The sequence below is a fragment of the Bubalus kerabau genome, chromosome 9 (genome assembly GCF_029407905.1).
Source record: "Bubalus kerabau isolate K-KA32 ecotype Philippines breed swamp buffalo chromosome 9, PCC_UOA_SB_1v2, whole genome shotgun sequence".
Taxonomy (NCBI): domain Eukaryota; kingdom Metazoa; phylum Chordata; class Mammalia; order Artiodactyla; family Bovidae; genus Bubalus; species Bubalus kerabau.
The window spans coordinates 31,085,232-31,101,039 of NC_073632.1; the positions used below are offsets into that span (position 1 = coordinate 31,085,232).

General features: G+C 39.3%; 2 protein-coding genes across 3 annotated transcripts in view; both read right to left on the bottom strand.

Moving 5' to 3' along the window:
• PGM3 (phosphoglucomutase 3) overlaps nt 1-15,808 on the bottom strand; it is a 197,816-nt gene that overhangs the window by 142,940 nt on the left and 39,068 nt on the right. The gene's annotated exons all lie outside the window — the stretch shown is intronic.
• Nucleotides 1-15,808, bottom strand: part of ME1 (malic enzyme 1) — a 277,918-nt gene that overhangs the window by 99,260 nt on the left and 162,850 nt on the right. For both annotated transcript variants that reach the window (XM_055534911.1, XM_055534912.1), the window contains one exon: nt 13,298-13,459. In XM_055534911.1, coding sequence (XP_055390886.1) covers nt 13,298-13,459 — 162 coding nt within the window. The remainder of the gene's footprint in view (nt 1-13,297; nt 13,460-15,808) is intronic.

Here is a 15,808-nt window from a genome sequence, read left to right on the forward strand (position 1 = left end):
CTCGATATAATCCATTGTCGCACTAATTTAGAGAGGGTGAGCTAAGAGGAGACAGTGAAAAAGTAACCATGTGACAATACAAACCAAGTTAGGCAGTGAGGATTATCTTCTCTTCTCTGACTTTACTATAATGATTAGGAGTCATTCAGATGCAGGATCACTTGTCTGAAGTGGCAAGCATAATATGGAAAGCAAAGATAAAAAGTGAGGAGGCTTAAGAGAAAAATGCTGACAATCTAGCTGGGACCACGTGATAGACAGAGTAATGAAATGCTTCTCCCCACAAACCTGTAAACTTGCTACATTATGTGGCATAAGACACTGTAGATGTGATGAAGGGTGAATCCTTAAAAGTGAAAAAACCTTTTCTGGCTGTAGTCAGAGAAAGAAATGTGATGACTGAAGCAGAGTCAGAGCGACACTACATTGCTAGTTTTTTTTTTTTTTAATTTTTTTTATTTTTTTATTTTATTTTTAAACTTTACATAATTGTATTAGTTTTGCCAAATATCAAAATGAATCCACCCCAGGTATACATGTGTTCCCCATCCTGAACCCTCCTCCCTCCTCCCTCCCCATTCCATCCCTCTGGGTCGTCCCAGTGCACCAGCCCCAAGCATCCAGTATCGTGCATCGAACCTGGACTGGCAACTCGTTTCATACATGATATTTTACATGTTTCAATGCCATTCTCCCAAATCTTCCCACCCTCTCCCTCTCCCACAGAGTCCGTAAGACTGTTCTATACAGAAAACAGATAAAGGGGACCACGAACCAAGGAACAAATGCAGCCTCTAGAAGTTGGAAAAGACAAGGGTGTGGAACTCAGCCCTGCTGACTTCTTTAATGATTTTAGCCTTTTGAGACTTGTGCCCTCTAGCATTATAAGGTCATATATTTGTGCCGTTTTAAGCCACTAAGTTTGTCATGATAGCAACAGAATAATTTGTCACAATAGCAACAGAAACCTAAAACCAGCCACAATCTAATGTCAACACTGACTTCTGTACATGAGCTGAAAAATATGTGGCAAGTACATATAACAGAAAATCTATAAGGTTTTTATTTTGTTCAGTTTCTCTCCAACAAGCTGCTTCATGCCAAACATAAAGGGCTCTTTCCAGAACACAAGTAGGAACCTCCTCAGTGGAAGAGACTTCAACTTTGTGACTTCAAGTTCCATCACAAGATCTAGATGATTCTAGATCTCAATACACTGTACACATGATCTGAAGGCCAGACTGAATATAAAACCAGATCAGAAAAGCTGAGACCTGGAGCAATGGTTTAATAAACAGAGACTGACTATGTAGAGACAATAATCTCCTATACATACTGAATAGGAGTATGAATTCTCCAGCGCCTCTTGAGAACTGATCGTGTGTTACAGGCTCTACTGGGTTTGCAACCTCCCCCAAATTCATAGGTTCAAGTCCAAATCCCAGTGTCTCAGAATATGACTGTATTTGCAGACAGACTCTTTAAAAAGATAATTAAGTTAAACGATGTCACTAGGGTGGGCCCTAATCCAACATGACTGGTGCTCTTCTAAGAAAAAAAAATTAAGACACAGATACACAGAGGAAATTACCATGTATAGATACTGAAGGAAGACAAGCCAAGAGAGAGACCTTAGAAGAAACTGACTGCTGATATCCTGATCATGGATTTCTAGCCTTCAGAACTGTGAGAAATAACTTCTATTGGTTAAGCCACCCAGTTTATGGTACTGTTAAAGCAGCCCTAGCAAGCACACCCCATTTGATACATGTAGCAGTGTTTAAGGCCTAACAACACATGGAAGAGCGTGGAGGGTCCACAAGGCACATTTACTCACATTTTTAGTAAAATATCAAGCTTTGATATTGGTCACTTACTTAAAAGACAAATGATAAACATAACTTCCATGAAAAGATTTGTCAACAACAGGGAAAAAAATAAAGTATGGCTCCTCTTAAAAGATAAAAACAATTTACTTCAGGTAAAAGATAAACTTTTATACACACACACACATACACATATATGTGTATGTGTGTGTGTGTATATATATATATATATTTTTTTTTTAAGTCACTCAGTTGTGTCTGACTCTTTGTGAACTCATGGACTTGTAGCCTGCCAAGCGCCTCTGTCCATGAAATTCTCTAGGCCACCATACTGGATTGGAGAGCCTTCCCTTCTCCAGGGGATCTTCCCAACCCAGGAATTGAACCCAGGTCTCCTGCACTGCAGGCGGATTTTTTTACCATCTGAGCCACCAGGAAAGCCGCTATGAAAAGATTTGGCAACAACAGGGAAAAAAAGAAAGAAAATATGGGATCCTCATAAAGTGAAGTGAAAGTCGCTCAGTCATGTCTGACTTTGCGACCCATGGATTATACAGTCCATGGAATTCTCCAAGCCAGAATACTGGAGTGGGTAGTCTTTCCCTTCTCCAGGAGATCTTCCCAACTCAGGGATTGAATGCAGGTCTCCTGCATTGCAGGCAGATTCTTCACCAGCTGAGCCACAAGGGAAGCCCATTCTCTTAAAGACAAAAACAATTTACTTCAGGTAAAAGATAAACTTTATATAGCAACTGCTTTACAAGTAAATTAAAGAAAACATGGACTATGAAATAACAGATTAAAGATAAGGTAAAAACACAATTATCCTACCTAAATAAATACTTTGCATTGTTAACTTAAAAAATAAGAGTATATTTTAGTCAAGTGCTTCTGTAAACTTCGAGTTGTAAGCTGCAGAGATTTAAGAAGTCAGAAAGTGAGGATTGTCTTACCAATCAGCTGTTAATTCCTTTTCCACTTTCATTACTACTCAATATAGGTATTTATGATAAATGAAGAAAACATTTGTAAAATAATTTATTAAAAGGGGATCTAATCCTCAAGAAATTTTCTAGATTCTGGAAAAAAAACCTAAATGTTGTGATCAATTAATTTTGTATTTTTATTATGAAGTATAAACTGAACAGAGATCCACAAAAGGGATGAGATTAAAAACTGCTATTACAGATATTTTGACTACAAGTGGTTTTTCCAAATGTGAAAGTGGAACAAAGAATGGCAACATAAAAACTACATTTTCCACAAACCCATCAACTCAACCATATTTTAGCGAAGTAAATTTTTTGTCTTCTCAGTAAAGCAGTAGTGCAAGGATAAAGAGAACAGATTGTCAATGTGTGTCCCAGACAGGGGAATAAGAAGACCCTACACTCACCCCACAGACACACCAAATGGCAACTCTTTACAGAACAAGTATCTATAAGAAAGACCTGAAGTTTTACAGAAAAGATTTTCTACAAAGAAAAAGACAGGAAGAAGCACAATGAGACAGATGAGGGGCAGAGACAAGATAGTCAGGACCCATACCGCCAAAAATAGGAGGAGTATCACATTCAGAGGTTCTTCCCAAGGAGCAAGGGGTCTGAGCCCAGGAGTTCTGTACTGCAAAGATGAGTCCCCAGAATATCAGGCTTTGAAAACCAGTAGGTCTTCTATCTGAGAGAGCTGGATGGCAGTAGGAAACGGACTTGGCTCTTAAAAAGTATAAGCAAAGTTCTCACCCACGCCAATTTCCTGTCCAGAGGCAGTAGTTTGAAAGGGGGGCTGGGTCCAACAGACTTGTTAATCTAAGAGAGCCACCTAAATATGCAAGAAGCAACTGCAACTGGAAAAGAAGTGCTGGCAACAGCCACTTGGGAGAGCTCATTCTACTATGTTAACACTGGCTCTGGCAAAGCTCCATTTTGGTCTCTTCCTGCTAGCTTATTAACACCAAGGTCAAAGCCCCGTACTCCAGCAGGCCAGCATTAGCCACAAGTTTCCCAGCTGCACAGCCAGCAAAGTAGAGACCCGGCCTCACCCACCAGTAGGCTGGCAGCAGGCCGGTGCAACCCTGTGTCATGCAGCCAAATGCACAGGAAGCCTACTCTCCTGTCCAGTAGGCCTAGAGCCACCTCATGAGGCACAGCCTCACAGTCAACCAGCGCAGGAACCAGCCCTGACTACCAGCGGGCCCACAGGAGCTGACCCTGTCAAAACAGAAGGAAGCACCCAGTCCACACAGGGCATACCCTTACAACATACAGCTCTGGTAACCAGAGAGAAGACTGCTGCTGGGCCCCCTAGGACATCTCCTACATAACCATATAAAAGTGCCAACATCTGTTGGATCATAGAGAAAGAAAATGAATTCCAGAAAAGCATCTCCTTCTGCTTCACTGACTACGATAAAGCCTTTGACTGTGTGGATAACCACAAACTGTGGAAAACTCTTAAAGAGATGGGAATAATAGACTGCCTTATCTGCTTCCTAAGAAACCTGCATCAGGGTCAAGAGGCAACAGTTACAACCAGACATGGAACAACAGACTGGTTATAAATTGGGAAGGGAGTACAATAAGATTGTATATTGTCACCTGTTTATTTAACTTATATGCAGAGTACATCATGCAAAATGCTGGACTGGAGGAATCACAAGTTGGAATCAAGATGGCCAGGAGAAATACCAACAAGTGCAGACATGTGGATGATACAACTCTAACGGCAGAAACTGAAGAGGAACTAAAGGGCCTCTTTGATGAGGATGAAAGAGGGGCGTGTAAAAGCTGACTTGAAACAACATGAAAAACCTAAGATCATGGCATCCTGTCCCATTACTTCAGGGCAAATAGAAGGGAGATAAGTGGCAGTAGTGACAGATTTTCTTTTCTTGGGCTCCAAAATCACTGCAGATAGTGACTGCAGCCATGAAATTAAAAGATGCTCCTTCCTTGGAAGAAAAGTTATGACAAACCTAGACAGCATATTAAAAAGCAGAGACATCAATTTGCTAACAAACGTCCATATAGTCAAAGCTATGATTTTTCCAGTAGTCATGTACGGATGTGAGAGTTGAACAATAAAGGAGATTGAGTGCCAAAAAATTGATGCTTTCGAATTGTGGCGCTAAAGAAGACTCTTGAGAGTCCCCTGGACTTGCAAGGAGATCAAACCTGACAATCCTAAAGGAAATAAATCCTGAATATTCATTGGAAGGACTGATGCTAAAGCTGAAGCGCTAACAACAACTTCGGCCACCTGATGCAGAGAGCCAACTCATTGGAAAAGATCCTGATGCTAGGAAAAATGGAAGGCAAAAGGAGAAGGGGGTGGCAGTGGATGAGATGGCTAGATAGCATCACTGACTCAAGTACATGAATTTGAGCAAACTCTAGCAGATGCATTGGAGAGGGAAATGGCAATCCACTCCAGTGTTCTTCCCTGGAGAATCCCAGGGACGGGGGAGCCTGGTGGGCTGCCATCTATGGGGTCGCACAGAGTCGGACACGACTGAAGGGACTTAGCAGCAGCAGCAGCTAGGAGATGTGAGAGTTGGACTGTGAAGAAAGCTGAGTGCCGAAAAATTGATGCTTTTGAACTGTGGTGTTGGAGAAGACTCTTGAGAGTCCCTTGGACTGCAAGGAGATCCAACCAGTCCATTCTAAAGGAGATCAGCCCTGGGATTTCTTTGGAAGGAATGATGCTAAAGCTGAAACTCCAGTACTTTGGCCACCTCATGCAAAGAGTTGACTCATTTGAAAAGACTCTGATGCTGGGAGGGATTGGGGGAAGGAGGAAAAGGAGATGACAGAGGATGAGATGGCTGGATGGCATCACTGACTCGATGGACGTGAGTCTGAGTGAACTCCGGGAGTTGGTGATGGACAGGGAGGCCTGGCGTGTTGCAATTCATGGGGTCGCAAAGAATCGGACACGACTGAGCCACTGAACTGAACTGAACTAGGAGATAGTGAAGAACAGGGAAGCCTGGCATGCTGCAGTCCATGGGGTTGCAAAGAGTTGGATATGACTTAGCAACTGAACAACAACATGTGGTACTTAAATACATAAAACAAGTACTAAGAACATAAAGGGAGAAAGCAACAGTAATAATAGTAAGGCACTTTAACATCCCACTTACACCAACAGACAGATCATCTACACAGAAAAGCAATAAGGAAACATCGCCCTTAAACAACACATTAGACCAGATGTACTTAATAGATTTATGAAACATTCCATTCAAAACCAGCGTAATGCACATTTCTTTTCAAGTGCACATGGAACATTCTCAGGACAGATCACATGTTAGACCACAAAACAAGCCACAGTAAATTTAAGAAAACTGAAATCATATCAAGCATATTTTCTAACCACAATGCTATGAGACCAGAAATCAACTATAAGAAAAAAATGCAAAAAAAAAAAAAAAAAAAAAGCAAACACGTGGAGGCTAAAATATATGCTACTAAACAACTAATGGATCACTGAAGAAATCAAAGAAGACATCAAAAAATGCCTGGAAATAAATTAAAATAAAAACAAAATGATCCAAAATCTATGGGATGCAGCAAAAGCAGTCCTTAGACAGACGTTTATACTGATACAAGCTTCCCTCAGGAACTAAGACAACTCTCAAACAACCTAACCTTATACCCAAAGGAGCTAGAAAAAGGACAAAACATCCGAAAGTTAGTAGAAGGAAAGAAACCATATAGGTCAGAGCAGAAATAAATAAAAGGGAAACTTTAACAAAAGATCTATGAAATTAAGAGCTGGGCTTCTGAAAAGGTAAACAAAATTGATAAACCTTTAGCCAGACTCATCAAGAAAAATAATCCAGAAGGCCCAAGTCAGTAAGGTCAGAAATGCAAAAGAAGATACAAGAGACACCACAGAAATACAAAAGATCACAACAGACTACAATAAACAAATAAAATGGACAACTGAGAAGAAATGAATAAATTTCTAGAAAGGTACACTATCCCAAGACTGAATTTGGAGGAAACAGAAAATGTGAACAGACCTAATACCAGTAATGAAATTGAATGAATAATTTTAAAAACTCCCAACAAACAAAAGTCTAGGACCAGATGGCTTCAAAAGTAAATTCTACCAAACATTCAGAAAAGGTTTATACCATTTCTCTACAAACTATACCAAAAAAACTGCAGAGAAAGGAACACTTCCGAACTCCTACATGGCCAGCTTCAGTTTGACACCAAAATCAGACAAAGATATCACAAAAAAAAAGTAATTACAGGCCAATATCACTGATGAACACAGACTCGAAACTCAACAAAAGACTAGCAATCTGAATCCAACAATACATTAGAAGGATCATACACCATAATCAAGTGGGATTTATCCCAGTAATGCAAAGATTCAATTTCTGCAAATCAGTCAGTGTGATACACCACATTACCAAACTGCAGAATAAAAACCATATAATAATGTCAATAGATGCAGAAAAAGCTTTTGACAGAATTGAATACTCATTTATGATAAAAATTCTCCAGAAAGTGGCCATACAGGGAGCTTACCCCAATATAATAAAGGCGATATGTGACAAACTCATAGCCAACATCATTCTCAATGGTGAAAAGCAGAAAACATTCCCTCTAAGACCAGGAACAAGAGAAGGATATCCACGCTCACCACTTTTATTCAACATAGTTTTGCAAGTCCTAGCCATGGCAATTATACAAGAAATAAAAGGAATTCAAATTGGAAAGAAAACAGAACTGTCACTGTTTGTAGATTAAATGATAATATGCATAGCAATGAGATTTCCCAGGTGGCTCCAGTGCTAAAAAACCTGACTGCCAATGCAGGAGATGTAAGAGGCACAAGTTCGATCCCTGGGTTGGGAAGATCCCCTGGAGAAAGGAATGGCAACCCATTCCAGTATTCTTACCTGAAGAATCCCATGGACAGAGGAGCCTGGCGGGCTACAGCTCATGGGGTCACAAAGAGTTGGACACACTGAGCAACTTAGCACATACATCAGATCAGATCAGATCAGTCACTCAGTTGTGTCCGACTCTTTGCGACCCCATGAATTGCAACACGCCAGGCCTCCCTGTCCATCACCAACTCCAGCAAATTCTAAAAGTGCTATCAGAAAACTCCTAGAGCTCACCAAAGAATTCAGCAAAGTTGCAGGACACAAAATTAACACAGAGAAATCTTTTGGATTCTTATATACTAACAACAAAAGATCAGAAAAAGAAATTACGGAAACAATCCCATTTACCATCACATCAAAAATAATAAAACACCTAGGAATAAACCTGTCTAAGGAGGTAAAAGACAGAAAGCTGTAAGACATTGATGAAAGAAATTGTAGATGACATAAACTGATGGAAATATACAATATGTTCACGGATTAGAAAAATTAATGTTGTTAAAATGACAACATTCTGTGCCTATTCTACCCAAGGCACTGAATAGATTCAGTGCAATCCCTATCAAAATACCATGGACATTTTTCACAGACCTAGAACAAATAATTTAAAATTTTCTATGGAAACACAAAAGAACTCCAACAGCCAAAACAATCTTGAGAAAGAACAGAGCTAGAGGAATCAGGATCCCTAACTTCAGTTCAGTTCAGTTCAGTCACTCCGTTGTGTCCGACGCTTTGCGACCCCATGAGTCGCAGCACGCCAGGCCTCCCTGTCCATCACCAACTCCCGGAGTTCACCCAAACTCATGTCCATCGAGTTGGTGTTGCCATCCAGCCATCTCATCCTCTGTCATCCCCTTCTCCTCCTGCCCCTAATCCCGCCCAGCATCAGGGTCTTTTCCAATGAGTCAGCTCTTCACATCAGGTGGCCAAAGTATTGGAGTTTCAGCTTTAGCATCAGTCCTTCCAAAGAACATCCAGGACTGATCTCCTTCAGAATGGACTGGTTGGACCTCCTTGCAGTCCAAAGGACTCTCAAGAGTCTTCTCCAACACCACAGTTCAAAAGCATCAATTCTTTGGCGCTGAGATTTCTTCACAGTCCAACTCTCACATCCATACATGACCAGTGGAAAAATCATAGCCTTGACTAGATGGACCTTTGTTTTCAGACTATATTAAAAACTATAATAATGGAAACAGCATGATACTGGCACAAAAACAGATGCATAAATCAACTGAATAGAACAGAGAGCTCAGAAATAAACCCCACACACTTATATTCAATTAATCTATGACAAAGGAGGCAAGAATATGAAATGGAAAAAAGACAATCTATTCAATAAGTGGTGCTGGGAAAACTGAACAGCTACATGTAAAAGAATGACATTAGAACATTCTCTAACATTGCACACAAAAATAAAATCAAAATGGATTCAAGACCTAAATGTAAGACCAGAAACTATAAAATTCCCAGAAGAAAACATAGCTGGAACACTCTGACATAAATCATAACAATGCTTTTGAGTATGTCTCCAAAAGCAAAAGAAACAAAAGCAAAGATAAACAAATCAGATCTAATTAAACTCAGCTTTTGCTCAGGAAAGAAAAGCGTCAACAAAGCAAAAAGATGACCTGCTGAATGGGAGAAAACATTTGCAAATGTTATCAATAAGGGGTTAATATTCAAAATATAGAGGCAGCTTATATTAAAAAACAAATAACCTGATTAAAAAATGGACAGAATTGAATAGACATTTTTCCAAAGAAGACATACAGATGGCCAACAGACACATGAAAAGATATTTAACCTCACTAATCATCAGAGAAATGCAAATCAAAGCCACAATGCGATATCACCTCACACCTCTCAGAATGGCTATCATCAAAAAGACCACAAATTACAAATGTTGGCAGGATGTGCAGAAAAGGGAACCCTCATACATCACTGGTGGGAAAGTAAATTGGTGTAGCCCCTATGGAAAATAGTATGAAGGTTTCTCAAAATACTAAAAACAGAACTACCATATGGCCACACAATTACACTCTGGTTATATACCCAAGAAGGGCTTCCCTGGTAGCTCAGCGGTTAAAGCGTCTGCCTGCAATGCGGGAGACCGGGTTTGATCCCTGGGTTGGGAAGATCCCCTGGAGAAGGAAATGGCAACCCACTCCAGTATTCTTGCCTGGAGAATCCCATGGATGGAAGAGCCTGGTGGGCTACAGTCCACGGGGTCACAAAGAGTCAGACATGACTGAGCGACTTCACTTTCACTTTCACTTTATATACCCAAAGAAAACGAAAACACTTAGCTGAAAAGATACATGCACCTCAATGTTCATAGCATTATTTATGATTGCCAAGGTTTGGAAGCTACCTGTTAAGTCACTTGAGTCGTGTCCGACTCTGTGTGACCCCATAGACGACAGCCAACCAGGCTCCCCCGTCCCTGGGATTCTCCAGGCAAGAACCCTGGAGTGTGTTGCCATTTCCTTCTCCAATGCATGAAAGTGAAGTCGCTCAGTCATGTCCGACTCCTAGTGAGCCCATGGACTGCAGCCTACCAGGGTCCTCCATCCATGGGATTTTCCAGGCAAGAGTACTGGAGTGGAGTGCCATGGAAGCTACCTAAAAAGCTACCTAAGCTATCCACATGGAATAGTGGGGTGCCATGGAAGCTACCTAAGCTATCCACAAGAAATGAATGGATAAAGAAGATGTGGCACACGCGCGCGCGCGCACACACAAACACACACACAATGGAATACTACTCAGCCATAAAAAAGAATGACCTTTTGCTTTTTATAACAACATGGATGGACCTGCAGGGTATTATCCTAAAGTGAAAGTGAAATAAGTTTGACGAAGAAAGACAAATACTGTAAGATATCATTTATATGTGGAATCTCAAAATAAACTAGTGAACATAATGAAAAAGAAACAGACAAAGGTACAGAGAACAAACTAGTGATTATCAGTACAGGAGAGAGATGGTGTAAAGGACAATAAAGGGATAGGAGATTAAGAGGTCAAAACTATTATGTATAAAATAAGTTACAAGGATATATTGTATATCACAGGGAATATAACCAATATTTTATATAATAATAACTATAAATGGAATATAACCTTCAAAGATTTTGAAATTGTGAATTAGTATGCTGTACACTTGAAACTTACATAATATATAGTAAATCAACTATACATCAATTAAAACAAAAATAAAAACAAAACCCTAAGGTACTCGGCAAAAGCATTTCTAAGATAGTTGATAGCAATATATGTCTACCACAGGAAACAAGAAAAATCTAAAACCATCTAAACTTACACCTCAAGAACTACATAAAGAAGACAAAACAAAACCCAAAGAAGGAAAAAAAAATCATAAAGATCAGAGCAAAAATAAATGAAATAGAGACAGACAACATCAATGAAACTAAGAGCTGGTCCTTTGTAAAGATAAACAAAATTAATAAACCTATAGTCAGATTTATCAAGGAAAAAAGAGAAAGGGCCCAAATATATAAAATCAGAAATAAAAGATGAAAAGTTAAAAAAGAAACACCACATAAACACAAAGGGTCATAAAAGATTACTATGAACAATCATATGCCAATAAAATGGACAACCTACTAGAAATGAATAAATTCTTAGAAATTTACATCTCCCAAAAACTGAATCAGGAAAAAATACAAAATATGAACTTATTATAAGAAATGAAATTGAATCAGTGATAATAATAATAATAAATCTCAACAAATGAAAGTACAGAACCATGAGGCTTCACAGGGAAAACTCTATAAGACATTTAAAGAAGAGTTAACACCTATCCATCTCAAACTATTCCAAAAAGTAGAAGAGAAAGGAATCCTTCCAAGCTTATTCTAAAGGCCACTATCACCTTGATATAAATAATAAGAGAAGGATGTTCCACACAAAAAAGGAAATTAATAGCTAATGTCACTGATAAATATAGAAACAAAAATCCTAAACTAAATATTAGCAAAACAAATTCAACCATACATCAAAAGAATCAAACACCATAATCAAGTGGGATTTATCCCAAGAATGCAAGTATGGTTCAATATCAGCAAATTAATGTGATGCAACACATCAATGTGAGATACCACATTAACCAATTAAACAATAGAAAAATCATATAATCATCTCGACAGATGACAAAAAGCCTTTTTAACAAAATTCAACATCCATTAATGATAAAAACTGTCAACACAGTGGGTACAGAGAAAACACACCTTAACATGATAAATATCTCATTTGATGATGACATTCTAGGCCTAGGTTTGATATTCACATGCAACTTTTTAAAAGTCTATCTTAATTGACCATTATTTTTCATCTCTATTTCAGAAAATTCTACCTTTAATTTCTAGTATCTATCACCCATGTGTGTGTGCTCAGTCATTTCAGTCATGTCTGACTCTTTGTGACCCTATGGACCATAGCCCGCTAGACTCCTCTGTCCATGGGACTCTCCAGGGAAGAATACTGGAGTAGGTTGCCATGAACCTCGTTCAGGGGCTCTTCCTGACCCTGGGATTGTCTCTTATGGGTTGACCCATGTCTCTTATGACTCCTGCACTGGCAGGTGGGTTCTTTACCACTAATGCCACCTGGCAAGCTCATCTATCACCCACAATTGATCCAAGTATTACCAATTACAGATGAGCAAAATTATGTAGTACTTAATATATAACTTTTGGGGGGGGGCGGCAAGAATACTGGAGTGGGTTGCCGTTCCCTTCTCCAGGAGATCTTGCCGACCCAGGGATTGAACCCGGGTCTCCCGCATTGTAGGAGATGCTTTACCGTGACTCAGATGGTAACCACTCCAGTACTCTTGCCTGGAAAATCCCATAGACGGAGGAGCCTGGTAGGCTAGAGTCCATGGGGTCAGAAAGAGTCGGATACAACTGAGCGACTTCACTTTAATATATAACTTTAAGATTCTATCAATGCAGTAGGCAGATGCTTTACCGTGGCTCAGACGGTAACCACTCCAGTACTCTTGCCTGGAAAATCCCATAGACGGAGGAGCCTGGTAGGCTAGAGTCCATGGGGTCAGGAAGAGTCGGACACGACTAAGCGACTTCACTTTAATATATAACTTTAAGAGTCTATCAATGCAGTAAAGAGAAATGCTAAACTCCAAATAATCTACTGCAGACTTTTAGAACAAGATATCAGACTGACTATACTTAATAAATTTCTGTCTAGTATAAAAAACAGTGATTTTTTAAAAGTAACAATGATACCCTAAAGTAAATCATACACTCTACAGAATAATGGGCTGAGTGCTTACTAAAGGATAATAAAACACTAAAGAAGCTGGTAAAAGATTATTCATATTATAGAAAAGAAGAAAAGAAACGGAAAAGAGAATGAGTAATTTTTCTTATAAGAGTTGAGGGATGGGTTTGAGGAGAGAGAAAGAATCAAAGAGAAAAAAAATGAATTTCATGAGGTTCCTAAAATAATCTCAAAATGCAGGAATGGTACTACTTTTTAAGGTATAGAGCTGTTACAGACTTAAAGTGTTTACCTCATTTTCTGTTCCCACATCCAGCATGACAGGCAAACACTGTTGAGGGTTCATCCCTCCACAAGCTGTATACAGAGCCAGTTTACCCACGGGGATGCCCATCCCATTACAGCCAAGGTCTCCCAAGCCAAGAATACGTTCTCCATCAGTCACCACAATAGCCTTGAATAAAAAGAAAAATATATTAATAGATGTTTGCAAATCCTGGGCCATAGTTCCTACTCTCTATTTCTGAAGTTAAATATTTATGCAATGAAATACTAAGCTGTCAGAAAACATAAATGGTGGACATGATTTTATATGAGCATAAATGATGGAAATGATTTTGTATAATCATTAAGTGTAGAAGAGTGGGGAGAATAAATTGGAAACATGTATTTTAAATGTAGTTTTAAAATATATACAGATGATTAATTTGATTGTTTAAAAATAAAAAGACAGATCAGATCAGATCAGTCGCTCAGTCGTGTCCGACTCTTTGCAACCCCATGAATCGCAGCACGCCAGGCCTCCCTGTCCATCACCAACTCCCGGAGTTCACTCAAACTCACATCCATCGAGTCAGTGATGCCATCCAGCCATCTCATCCTCTGTCGTCCCCTTCTCCTCCTGCCCCCAATCCCTCCCAGCATCAGAGTCTTTTCCAATGAGTCAACTCTTTGCATGAGGTGGCCAAAGTACTGGAGTTTCAGCTTTAGCATCATTCCTTCAAAAGAAATCCCAAGGCTGATCTCCTTCAGAATGATTCAAACAACTCAAAGAACTCAGTCTTCAATCAGGAGGAGTACATGGGCAGAGTACACATAAATAAAAAGCTCACACTGGGAAATAAAGTGACACTTACGACAGCTTGGAAACTAATCACATCCATTTTGAGTACCATTAGAGGACAGCCCATGATTAAATAGCACATAATTACTGAGGAGTCCCCAGTGCTCTGATCTTTAGTTTATGTATCCTTCTAATTTCACAACAATGCTGATTCATCCTCTTCAACTCTTATTACACCGGATACTGTTCTACCAAGCACGGTCTATTGCTACTCTTAACTGACAGTAGAGTAGTACTAGACAATTATTTTTTATTTTAGTTTATTTCTAATCTAAGTTTATTTTAGTTTACTTCTAATTTTAGTTTATTTTTATATCTAAAAGCATGCATTTTAATCATGTGGAGATTTTAATTCTAAGTAATTTGTTGTCTTTATTGAAATTAATGGATCTATCATCTTTATTCTGTAATTCATGGCCATTATATAAATTTAAGCAAAACCAATTTTGTGAGACAAAATTTATTAGATTTTCTACAAACTACTACACTCGTCATATCCATTGAGCCTAGAATAAAATGTCAGTTATTGACTTTGGATAAACTGATGAATTAAAGCTTCTGTTTCTTATAGATAAAAATGGGGATTAAAAAAAAAAGGTACTTCTCAGAGTATATGCATGAAATTAGGAACCAATTGTGTTTTGCTCGCCACCGTACACCAATACACAGCACTTGGCACACAGAAAACGATCAACAAGCATTAGTCAATTGAATAAATCTATGATTCAATACTGAAGACGGGAATGGCAAACCACTTCAGTATTCTTACTTGAGAAACCCATGAACAGTATGAAAGGCAAAAATATAGGACACTGAAAGATGAACTCCCCAGGTCGGTAGGTGCCCAATATGCTACTGGAGATCAGTGGAGAAATAACTCCAGAAACAAAGAAGAGATGGAGCCAAAGCAAAAACAACACCCAGTTGTGGATGTGACTGGTGATGGAAGGCCATGAAATTAAGACGCTTACTCCTTGGAAGGAAAGTTATAACCAACCTAGACAGCATATTAAAAAGCAGAGACACTACTTTGCCAACAAAGGTCCGTCTAGTCAAGGCTATGGTTTTTCCAGGAGTCATGTATGGATGTTGAGAGTTGGACTGTAAAGAAAGCTGAGCGCTGAAGAATTGATGCTTTTGAACTGTGGTGTTGGAGAAGACTCTTGAGAGTCCCTTGGACTGCAAGGAGATCCAACCAGTCCATTCTAAAGGAGATCAGTCCTGGGTGTTCACTGAAAGGACTGATGTTAAAGCTGAAACTCCAATACTTTGGCCACCTGATGAAGAACTGACTCATTTGAAAAGCCCCTAATGTTAGGAAAGATTCAAGGTGGGAGAAGAAGGGGGTGACAGAGGATGAGATGGTTGGATGGCATCACCGACACAATGGACATGGGTTTGAGTAAACTCTGGGAGTTGGTGATGGACAGGGAGGCCTGGCATGCTGCAGTCCATGGGGTTGCAAAGAGTCAGACACGACCAAGAGACTGAACTGAACTGATGATTCAATACAATGAAATCATGATATACAAGAACTTATCACAGTACCCAATACATTACAAATTCTCAAAAAAACTGTAGGTATTAATACTATTATTATCATAAGGACTAATGTACAGAATCAGAGCATTTTAGAAGTAAGGGGGGATTTGGAGTATATTCAGTCTATCCCTCTTATTT